This window comes from Apium graveolens, chromosome 11 (genome assembly GCF_009905375.1).
Source record: "Apium graveolens cultivar Ventura chromosome 11, ASM990537v1, whole genome shotgun sequence".
In the NCBI taxonomy this organism is placed as follows: domain Eukaryota; kingdom Viridiplantae; phylum Streptophyta; class Magnoliopsida; order Apiales; family Apiaceae; genus Apium; species Apium graveolens.
The window spans coordinates 89,425,081-89,437,619 of NC_133657.1; the positions used below are offsets into that span (position 1 = coordinate 89,425,081).

Genomic DNA, 12,539 nt, shown 5'->3' on the forward strand with positions numbered 1-12,539 from the left:
TATAAGTGTATAAAAATGAGTGATTGAGATAATTTTCAAAAGTGTTTTTTTCAAAAAAAAGTTTATGATTATTTATATAATAAAATAAGCAAATATTAAATGATCAATCTAAGAAATGATAATAATGATCATTTACTTGATAAACATAAAATTATGCAGTTTTATAAAATAAATAAGCGAATATTAAACGATCAATCTAAAAAATGATAATAATGATTCATTTACTTGATAAACATAAAATTATGCGGTTTTATAATACAACAAATCTTTTATCATTTGCTTATATTTAGGTATAAATGATAATAAGGTTAAATGGGTAATTTTTTTAAAAAATATTTTATTTTAATATTATTGTACTCTAAAGAATAGATTATTAATAATTATTATGAGTCAGTGGTCCGATGCCTACCACGATAAAAAAAGCTAGTTATATTGTAACAAACACATTAAATTATAAATTTTAAATCAGAACAACTATTGGTTACACCAATTTAGACATATTAGGTCGATCTTTACATGCTTAAATTTGTTTCTTCAGACTCTTGTACTATTTGTTTCAACCTCTCCACCACCTCATCCATTGTTGGCCGATCCTTCGGGTTCTTGATCATGCAGCTATCAGCCAGCTTTGCGATATTCCTAGCTGCACTTATAGAGTAATGATTTCTGATTCTGGGGTCAATTATCATGCCAAACCTTTTGCTATCAGATGGGAACTGCTTCACCCAGTCTAGAAGCTTCTGCTCATTCCGAGATCGATGTCTTTCCAGCACTCGTCTACCGGTGAGAATCTCGTAGAGCACAACTCCGAAACTCCACACATCACAATGCGTGGCTAGACGACCAGTTTCAACATATTCAGGCGCAGCATAACCATACGTACCAACAGGCTGACAAAGGGGATGCTTGGTCATAACAATGATAAGGTAGGCAACACATAATATTCAAAACTCTGTATTTCAGTACGATGGAAGGATAGTAATATACTGTCAAATTAGAATACTGATTTGAAATGAATTACAGATTTTAAGAGAACAAACAGGCTGATGATTTCACAAGATTAACTTGAAATTTTGTTTGCTATATTTTGTGTAAATCAAACAGTCATGGGAAAAAGGACATGTTCATCAAGCCAGAAAGAAGATGGAAATTAATGTAACTAAACAATAGGTGATGTGGTTATGCGGCATGTTAATGAGATAATCAACCTTTTTCCTTTTTCACTTACCGCAGTGGATACATGAGACTTGTTCCCAGTTGGCCCTTCCCTAGCAAGCCCAAAGTCTGAAAGTTTTGGCATGAACTCCACATCCAAAAGCACATTTGAAGATTTAAAATCTCGATATATCACCTTTCAAAATTAGCAAAAGAGAAAAAGTTCAACAATCTATAAGCACATTCTTTGTTCCTAACATCGAAAAACTGAAACTGATACTAATAATGTCCATTCCATTTGTTTATTGCCTTATCAGTAACTAATATCAATTTAATCATGTAGAGACAAGCTTACACGTTTATGAAGTCTTTGGGAAACTAGTTTTATACTTCTAGCTTCAGTAATCAATATATTCAAACTAGTACTGCCAAATATTATGCATATCTACATATTCAAGATACTTTCCACATCAAAAATGGTAGAAGGAAATTTCAAAAGCCAGAACATATGACAATGGTATATTCTGCTTGCAGAATTCGTAAGGATTTGAGCGGAGATAGTTAGCTTCACTGCTTGAAAGATCGAGTTTACTTATCAAAAAGCATGGAAGTCATAGTTTGAAGTCGTGTTAGTGAAGTGCTTCCTAATGAATGAACTAATAATACCTGGACATCCAATTCATTGTGCAAATAAGCCAATCCTTGAGCTGCTCCCAGCATAATTTGCAATCTTCTATTCCAAGGAAGAGTTGGCAAAGCCCTGCTAAAAATATGATCTTCCAAACTTTTATTTGGCATGTACTCATACACCAACAACCGCTGAATCCCTCTTTCTCCATCTTCAGAACAGTATCCCAAAAGCTTTACTAGGTTAGGGTGTTCCACAATGCCAAGAAACTGAACCTCTGCAAGCCATTGTTTATGACCCTACACGAGTGAAATAAAATCAAAAGTAATGCAAATTATGATTTTGCTGACAGGATGAAATCCTAGGCACTCATGGCAGCAGCATACATATGATAATTCCAGAAAATGTTAACCATATTATCATAAATAACGCCTTCAATACAAACTTTTGATGCAGAACATAAGGTTCCCAATGCAAAGCCTGTTTCTGATCAGTTGACAGTACCTAAATAGTCTAAGGTAACGTTATCTGCAGTATTGAGGTCCCGAGTTTTTTGCTTATACAAATTCATATTAAAAAACTCCGGGGAAGACTTAAGTAACAATCTATGCTACATTCCTCCAAATTAGATTAAATCATCTAAAAATATCAACCCTTATGTCCAAACTAAATACTCCCAAATCCCAACATTCTCAATAGGTGGCAAATGAAAAACAAAATGAGAATAAATAAATTAAAAAAAAACTTGGGAAATACAGACAACTGCAACAAGACAGAAGTGCAGAGAATATCCAAACACTCTTCATATATTATTATACTATAAATTAGTGATGAAGAAGCTGTTAAATATACCTGCAATCCATTTTTTTTAAGTGCTTTAACAGCAACCACAGAAGGATCACCCACACCATCAACAAGCCTGATACAACCTTTATACACACTCCCAAAACCACCTTCTCCAATCTTTAGCAACCTGTTAAAATTTCTGGTAGCATTTCTGAGTTCATCAAAAGAGAACACTCTTAAATTATGTTCTTTTTCTTTGTACATTTCAATAACACTCCTTGGTGATGAAATTACTCTCTTGGGCTTAACTTTGCGTATAATTTCCAATGACTTCTCTTTCTTGGTCGTTGTGTTCTCTTTCTTAAAGATATAAAAACACTTCATACTTGTAGTTTTGAAGATCAAAAGTTATCTACTGAATTTCAAGATTTTGATGGGTTAACTTTGCGGAAACTGGGAGTTAATTAGATGGGGGACCAAGAAAAGCTAAAAAGATAAGATCTTGAAAGAACCTATGTAGAAATTTTTGGAGAAATAATGATATGAAAATGAAATAAGTAGCCAGAAAGAAAAGAAAAAAGAAGAGAAATTGCAAAGAACGCGTGGGAAATTAAGTGGACCAAAGGCGGCTACTATTTAAGTGGGTAACTGTGTGTGTGTATATTACGACACCAGTCTTCCATGATCAACAACCAGATGCTATTGGAGTCTCTGTCTGTTTCATAAAATAAACATATTATATAAACTACCCTATAATCCGTGCATAGCACCTTTAATTTTTAATAATATATTTTATAATATAATTTTTAATAGTTAAAAAATAAATTGAATAATATAATAAATTATAACAATATATATTATATAAAAATTTGAGATTCACTGAAAATAAATAATATAATATATAATATGTTGTTCACCAGATTCGAACTTTAAACATGTAGAAATTGTTAAAAATAAAAAATATAAAAATTTAAATATAATACGCCGTTGACTTGATTAGAGACAACCATCACACAACTCTTAATTCTATTATAAAATTTTATTAAATTTGTTGTTAATATAGAATAATAATTATATTTAAATATAATAAAATGTTTAACAACTAAAATTTGAAAAAATAAATAATTTTAAATTTGATTATATTGTAAAATAATTTTGGATAAGTGTGAGTTTACTCTGATTCTACTACAGAACCACTTTAAACTATTTCATCAAATTTTAATAATTTTTTAAATAAAAAAAATTGTGCAACTTCTTTTTTAATTTAGTAATTAAAATTTGTAACTATATATGATCAAAAATAAAATAAATTATATATTTATATTTTTTTAAATAATGGTTCTATGCGAACCTGTATTTAAGAGAACCCTTCGCCTTACACATATATATAGATATATAGATAAATGATCAATTATAAAAGAAATTAATCTAAGCTATTAGATCAATCTAACAAACACCACACCCAATTAATCTGCATCCTCCCACGCATAATCTCAGCTTTTCCTTACGTTTTTAATTTGTTTTTTCCCGTCAAACGGTAATTTTTATTAAATCCGACTTCACTGTTTTTTTTCATCTATCAACGATTGATTTGCATATCATATGTGTTATATTTCGATGTAATTTTAAAAAAAAATGGTTTCTGGTTTCCATTGTAAAATTGGTTTTTATTGAAGTATCTTCTATATATATACAAATGATTAAATAGAAACTAAATTTAAAATAGAAATTAGAAACTAATCTAAATTATTACATCAATTTAATCTAGAGTAATGCTACATGTACATAATTTTCTAAGAATTTTTGTAGAGAATGATGTGGAAACCCACGTGTGCACTATATTAATGATATTTGTCGGCTACCATGATTATTGTTGTTCACTATAATAATTTTCATTTGTTTATTTTAAAATTGTACAGATTCTTTTATTGTGCACCTACAAAAATTTTATTATTTAATTATATAAGTTATTACTAAATATTTACTTTTTATTCTTTAATAAAAATATTTATATTTTTATGTTTTATATATTTTTTTGTAGTATATATTTATTTTTATATTTTAGTACTAGTATAGTTTCTTTTAAATATGATTAGATGTTTAATCTTTTAAATGAAGTTATTAAAAAGATTAATTTCATTATAAAAATCCCAACAAATAAGATTGGTAAAAATTAATTAATACACTATAACATAAAGAATAACCGACTAAATAGAAAAATTATATGTCTTAATAAAAATAAAAAATAAGTCTCAATAAAAAAATCATAGTACATTTGTGTTCACAATTAAAAATACCCTGGATCAAATAAAAAAGAACATGTTTAGTAGCTTTCAAACTTAAAACATCTCATTCATTATATTTATTCTCCTTGATTTCTAAAATACGAGAAGGATGGTTTATATAAAAGAATGATGATGAGAATATTATTTTAAAAATATAACATATGTTATACAAATTATAATATATGCTAAAAACATAATATTTGTAATATTTGTAACCTTTCTTATAATATATAATATTAAAATTTATTTTGTAAGTACTATCTTATTATTAAAATAAAAAATTATAATTTTTTCGTGATATAGAATATTTTAATTTTGTGAGTATAACTTGATTACTTGTAAGTAGATAATTTTGGTAAAATTTTAATTGTAATATATAAAAAGAAAAAAGAATGTAAGAAACAAATAATAAGAAGATGAAAATAAATTATAGGTATAACTACAGTAACCACCGACAAAAATCATTAATACAGCAGTGACTGGCACTTCCACATTATTCCGTACATGTAGCCCTAAAATCACCACATTTAATCTAATGGCCCCTAAAATTAACATGTCCAACTAATATGCACATTCTCATATACAATTTCAGCTTTTCTCTACGTTTTTAATTTGATTTTTTCCCTCAAACGGTAAATATTTTTTAAATCCGACTTCACAGTATTTTTGTTCATCTCTTAAAGATCAATTTGTATATCTTATGTGTTATATTTTGAAGTAATTTTAAAAAAAAAATTATTTGATTTCTAATTTTTATTATAAAATTGGTTTTTATTAAAATAGCCCCTATATATATAGAAAAAATGACAAAAATACCTCTTTTTTAAACTTTGTGACATGAAATACCATTTTTTGAAATGTTTGGCAAAAAATACCTACCTAATACGTATTTTAAAATTGGGTATTACTAATACGCATTTTAGAAATGGATAACTTGTATAAAAAATTACAAAAAAAAATTATTTTGGATACGCATTCGTGAGATGCGTATCATGACTTTCCAATGCATGATACGCATGTCAGGAATGTGTATCATGATTTTACTCTCTTTTTTATTTTTTATTTTTAAAAATAATACTCATTTGTCAAATGCGTAACAGCCTTACCCGAAATACGTATTACAAATGTATTTTTGGCCATATTTTTCAAAAACGGGTATTCTTGTTACATTTTCTAAAAAAAAGGTAATTTTGACCATTACCCATATATATATTAGGATTTTTTGTCAGATATGTAAAGGTTAGGTGATAATTTTTTATAAGGATCGAATGGAACTATTAATGAGAAAAGAAATAGGTAATGAAGGTTACGTGACAAATTTGTGTGTTTTAAGTATTGTCGTTGGTTCGTGAAATTTATTTTTTAATTAAAATATAATTATCTTGTATAAATATATCTATAAATTTTAATAAAATTAAATCTTTTAATCAGTAATATTTTTTAAAAACTAAAATTTCACTAAATTATACACATGCATATTTAAAATAATTATCAAATCATATTATAAAAAATTACTAATAACTAAATTTCAGAGTTTAAATTTTTCTCTTCAAATTAAATTCAATCCGTGAATCGCACGAGTTTTAGCCTAGTATTATAATAATCTAATAGTATTATAATAATCTAACATGTAAAAATTAAAATATTTTTTTGAATTTTTTCGAGCCGAACCGAGTCGAGCCGAGTCTAACTCGAGCCGAACATATCAAAAGCTCGGCTCAAACTCATTTTCTTAACGAACACATTTTTGTGTTCGAATTCAAACCCGAGCCCTTAACGAATTGAGACTAATTGAACCGAGCTCAAGTTTGTTTGTCAACAGTTCAATTCGTGAACAACTATAATTTTTGTCTGTATAATTTTTTTGAAAAAATGCCTAAAATGTCACAAAAATAAGAGAATCGATCCAAAATAGCACCCAGTCAAATTATGGCCCTTAGCCGGCGGCTCCGTCTCTTTTTTCGTATGTTTCAATGGAAAAGTCATTTATTTGGTATATCTGTTCAAAAAATCCCATTTATGGTGCAGAATGCATGTACTTGTGAGAATCTCCCATTGACCCCCAGAACAAGTGGCGTTCTGGGGTCATTTTATTATATAGTTTTTTCTCTTTTCCCCGGAATGAACTTGTGTTAGTGTGTTTTTGAAGGAAATAAAATTAGGTGAAGGGCTGTTTTTGGACTCCTATATTAAATAAATGGAAAATAATTGTACTTATTTTTTTTGTTGGGTTGTAATGTAATCCTATTTTACGTGTGTATTTTTTAATTTAAATAAAAACCGTATAAATAAGACTTTTCTAGCTCCAAAAAGGGTGACGTGCAATGTGAGTGCAAAATTTTTAGGTGAGGGTGTTAGATATATTTGATAATGTCATGTGTAATATGATTTGTGTTTAGTTTTCAGATCTTACAAAACAGGACAAATCAGTACTTAACTGGAAATCAGCACTTATACTGAAGACAGAACTTAAGATATCAGAACTTCAGTTATCAGAGCTTAAGGTTCAGAAGATATTTATCAGGAGATAATATCAGGACTTAAGATGACTTTCAGATAAGGCAGGCGGCTGATTAAAAGGAAAGAAGATCGAGACTAAGGCAGAAAGAATTGTGCATGAAGAAGGAATTCTATGAAAAATAGAATACTTGGAAGAAAAGATAACTAGTTGATATATTTTAGGAAACAGAATTATATTCCATATCAATTAGAAGATTATCTTGTAACTGTGTAGTATATAAACACATGCATAGAGTTTACACTATAAGTGTTACGATTATCGAAGTTATTATTCTTTGTAACTCTAGCAGCTCTCGTGATAATTTGTACATCACTGCAAAAAGAGGACAGTTCCATATTGTAACAGAGTTTATTGTGTTAAATAAAATATGTATTCTGTTACTTAAGTTCTTATATTCGATTTGATTGTGCTAAACACTGTATTCAACCCCCTTCTACAGTGTGTGTGACCTAACAAGTGGTATCAGAGCTTTCTGTTAAGACACAAACAGTTTAAGATCCAAAATTAATCATGTCTGAAGAAGAAACTCCAACCAAACCCACCAAAATTGAAGAACCTCCAAAAACTGTAACTCATAGTCGATATGAGACTTTAAGAGTTCCCATGTTGAAACCTTCTGAGTATTCCATATGAAAAGTGAAGATGATTATGTTTCTGGAAGCTACAGATTCAGAATATCTTGACAGGATTTATGAAGGACCACATATGCCAACCAAACTCTCTGTGAAAGTTGCAGGTCAGCCAGCAAAGTCTGTACCAAAGGAGAAAAGTGATTACACTGCTGAAGATATCTCATTAATTGTAAAGGATGCAAAGGTAAGACACTTGTTGCATAGTGCCATAGATAATGTCATGTCAAACAGGGTAATTAACTGCAAGACTGCAAAAGAGATATGGGATGCTTTGGAAACAAGGTGTCAGGGAACTGATTCAATCAAGAAGAACAGGAAGACAATACTCACTCAAGAGTATGAGCACTTTGACTCAAAGCCTGATGAGTCATTGACTGATTTATATGACAAATTTGTCAAACTCTTGAATGATTTGTCACTAGTTGAGAAAGAGTATGATATTAAAGATTCAAATCTTAAGTTCCTGTTAGCTCTTCCTGAAAGATGGGATTTGAAGGCCACAATAATAAGAGACAACTATAATCTTGATGAAACAACTCTTGATGAAATTTATGGAATGCTAAAGACTCATGAACTTGAGATGGAACAAAGAAGCAAGAGGAATGGAAAAAAGTCAAGAACAGTTGCCTTTGTGGCTGAGGAGGAAAGTCCCAAAGTAGCTGCCTCAAGAAAAGGCAAGGAAAAAGCTCTCATCACAAAGTCTGATACTGAGTCATCAAGTTCTGATAGTGATGATGACTCATAAACTGAAAGTATACCTGAGATGGACCATGATGAGGAGATGATGAAGCTGTGTGCTCTTATGGTGAAAGGGATCACAAAGATTGCGTACAGAAAATTCAGGAGAGGAAAAAAGTTTTCCAGGAAAGGTGCAAGTTCTGAAAAGAAAGGTTTCAGAAAATCTGAAGGCAGAGGAGGAAAGTATGACAGAGGAGATTATTCAAATGTTAAATGCTACAACTGTGGTGAGAAAGGCCACATATCTTCAGATTGCAGAAAAGGGAAAAGTGACAAAGGAAAGGCTCTTGTCACAAAGAAGAAAAGCTGGTCAGATGCTTCAGATTCTGAGGATGGGGAAAATTATGCCTTAATAGCAAATGCTGATAGCAGTTCTGATACTGCTGACTTAAAGGTACCTCAAACTACTTATGCCTTTCATACTGATGATATTACTGAGTTGAGAAGATATCTTAAAACCATGTTCATTAGTTATAAAGATCAAACTTTAACATGTGAAAGATTAACTTCTGAAAATCTTGCTTATAAAAAGAGGAATGATTATTTAGAAAAAGAGTTAGTCATGTTCCATCAAACTCAGAAAGATAGAGATGATGCCTTTTATGTTAGGGATGAAGTGTTAAAAATGAATGAATCTCTAAAAACTGAGTTAGAAAAGGAAAGAGAGATTATCAGGACTTGGACTAACTCTGGTAAAGCAACTCAGGATATTCTTAGTAGTGGAAACTGGAAAGAGGGCTTAGGTTATGGAGATAATAAGAACAGTAAGGGAACTGTAGAAACTGAGCCTATAGTTGCTTAACAAAAACCAAAGGTAAATCCTGTTAAGTTTGTAACTGCAAAGTCTGATATTGATAAATCAGAAGTGAAGGAGAAAATAACTTCTGACAAACCTAAACAGGATAACCCAACCGAAGTTAACATAGGCTTAATAACCAAGAAGCAGCTTAAGCATAAGCTGAAAGATGTTAAGAATGTAAACAAGGTAAAGCCACCTAGGAAAAATAGGAATGGAAAGGAAGGTGTGAACAAAAGTAATAATTATAAGCCAGTTCCTAATGCTCCTAAAAAAACATGTCATAACTATGGAAATTCTAACCATCTGGCTTCTTTTTGCAGGAAGAATAAGAATATAAACTCCTTACTTTCAAAATCAGGAGTTAAGAGTCAGTCTGTTATATATAGGCCACAAAATCCTTATTTTTATTGTGGTAGTTTATGGCATTCTATTTATACTTGTAAGGAATATCATAGTTTATATTATGATTATTATCAAATAAAACCTTCTGTAAAAAAAGTTAGCATTATTCCTTCTAGTGTAAGTTCTGATGCAAAGTCTGATATTGCAGATTCTGATAATAAAACTGTTAACATAAACTCTGATGCTAAATCCGCTGCAAATGTTAACAAACTTAAAAAGGCCAAAAATCCAAGCAAGTCTGGGTCCTTAAAACTAATCATTAGTGGTCTTTGTGATTGCAGGGCAACAGGAAGAACATCCTATTTCTGGGCAGTGGATGTTCAGGACATATGACTGAAAATAAAGCCCTGTTATCAGACTTTGTGGAGAAAGCTGGCCCAGGTGTTTCTTATGGAAATGACAACATTGGAAAAACTCTGGGATATGGCAATATCAATCTGGGGAATGTCATCATTGAAAAAGTAGCTCTGGTCTCAGGACTTAAACACAATCTGCTGAGTGTAAGTCAAATCTGTGACAGAGGTTATCATGTGGATTTCTTTGAAGAACACTGTGAAGTTGTAAGCAAATCTACAGGCAAAGTTGTTCTGAAAGAATACAGGCATGGTAACATTTATGAAGCCAAGCTTTCAACAAGTACTGATGGTTCTGCAATCTGTCTGTTGAGTAGAGCATCAATTGAAGAAAGCTGGGATTGGCACAAGAAACTCTCTCATTTGAATTTCAACAATATAAATGAACTAGTCAAGAAAGATCTTGTGAGAGGATTGCCAAAATCAGTATTTGCTCCTGATGGCCTTTGTGATTCATGTCAGAAGGCAAAACAAAGAAAATCCACATTCCAGAGCAAGAATGAATCATCAATTCTTGAGCCTTATCACTTACTACTTGTTGATCTATTTGGTCCAGTGAATGTCATGTCTATTGCAAAGAAGAAATATGTTATGGTCATAGTGGATGAGTTCACCCGATACATATGGGTGTATTTCTTGCACACAAAAAGTGAAACTTCATCTATCTTGATTGATCATGTCAAGCTACTGGATAAATTGGTCAAAGATTCTGTGAAGATCATAAGGAGTGATAATGGCACTGAGTTCAAGAATCTTGATAATGGAAGAGTTCTACAAAGATCATGGAATAAAGTAGGAATTTTCTGCTCCTGGAACTCCACAGCAAAATGGAGTTGTTGAAAGAAAGAATAGAACTCTTATTGAAGCTGCACGAACTATGCTTGATGAAGCAAAGATGCCAACCTACTTTTGGGCTGAAGTTGTGCAGACTGCTTGTTTTACTCATAATGCAACACTCATTAACAAGCATGGAAAAATACCATATGAAATGGTGAAGAAAAAGAAACCAAATCTGAAGTATTTTCATGTATTTGGATGCAAGTGTTTTGTTCTTAAGACTCATCCCGAACAGCTATCCAAATTTGATCTAAAAACTGATGAAGGAATTTTTGTTGGATATCCACTTTCTACAAAAGCCTTCAGAGTCTACAATTTAAGAACAAGGGTTGTCATGGAATCTATCAATGTCTCTTTTGATGATAAGAAGATTACTGGACTTGAAGATTTCAATGATCATGATCAGCTGAGATTCGAAAATGAAGTTTTAAATTCTGATTCTGCAAATCCTGATACTGCAAACTCTGATGGATTAAACTCTGATGTTATTGAAACTGTGGTGACTACACCTAAGGAAAATGCACCTGTGCAGGGGGAGCATACTGAAGATTCAACCACATCTCAAGAAGCATCAGAACCTACAACAGGCTCTTCAAGTTCTGATGGGCCAAGTTTTGATAATTCTGGAAACTCATGTTCTGATATTTCTGGAAACTAAAATAATGAAGGATCCAACTCAAAGAGCATAATTTCAGGGGGAGCATCATAAAATGTTGATGAAGACAGCATGGATCATGGGGGAGCATCCAGTTCTAGAGAAAACCTTCCATCTGCAAGGAAGTGGACTGAAGCACATATACCTGACTTAATTATTGGAAATCCTGATGTAGGTATCAAAACTAGAACAGCTACATCAAATGAATGTCTTTATCATTCTTTTCTTTCTCAGACTGAACCAAAGAAAGTGGAAGAAGCTCTTCAAGATGCTGATTGGGTGCAAGCAATGCAAGAAGAGTTAAATGAATTTAAAAGAAATAAAGTCTGGACCCTAGTGCCAAGACCAAGAAACAGATCAGTTGCTGGTACAAAATGGGTGTTCAAAAATAAAACTGATAGTGATGGCATAATTATAAGGAACAAAGCAAGGCTGGTTGCAAAAGGATACTCTCAACAGGAGGGAATTGATTATGATGAAACATTTGCACCAGTTGCTAGATTGGAAGACATAAGAATATTTTTGGCTTATGCTGCTAACAAGAAGTTTAAAGTCTTTCAAATGGATGTGAAAAGTGCTTTTCTTAATGGAGAATTGGAAGAGGAAGTATATGTTGAACAACCTCCAGGCTTTGTAGACCCAAATTTCCCAATCATGTCTACAGGCTTGATAAAGTACTTTATGGCCTTAAGCAAGCTCCAAGAGAATGGTATGAGACATTAGCTCAGTTTCTTCTGGAAAGTGGATT

At 31.4% G+C, this 12,539-nt stretch overlaps 1 protein-coding gene across 1 annotated transcript; it reads right to left on the reverse strand.

The window, feature by feature from the left end:
- Positions 1–391: 391 nt before the first annotated feature.
- Positions 392–3,194, reverse strand: LOC141698079 (putative serine/threonine-protein kinase PBL19). The gene is made up of 4 exons (XM_074502687.1): positions 2,636–3,194; positions 1,822–2,082; positions 1,229–1,351; positions 392–890 (listed from the first exon to the last, which is right to left on the reverse strand). The coding sequence occupies exons 1-4, from the start codon at positions 2,951–2,953 to the stop codon at positions 513–515; spliced, it is 1,080 nt and encodes a 359-aa protein (XP_074358788.1). The 5' UTR covers positions 2,954–3,194; the 3' UTR covers positions 392–512.
- Between the last annotated feature and the right edge of the window lie 9,345 nt (positions 3,195–12,539).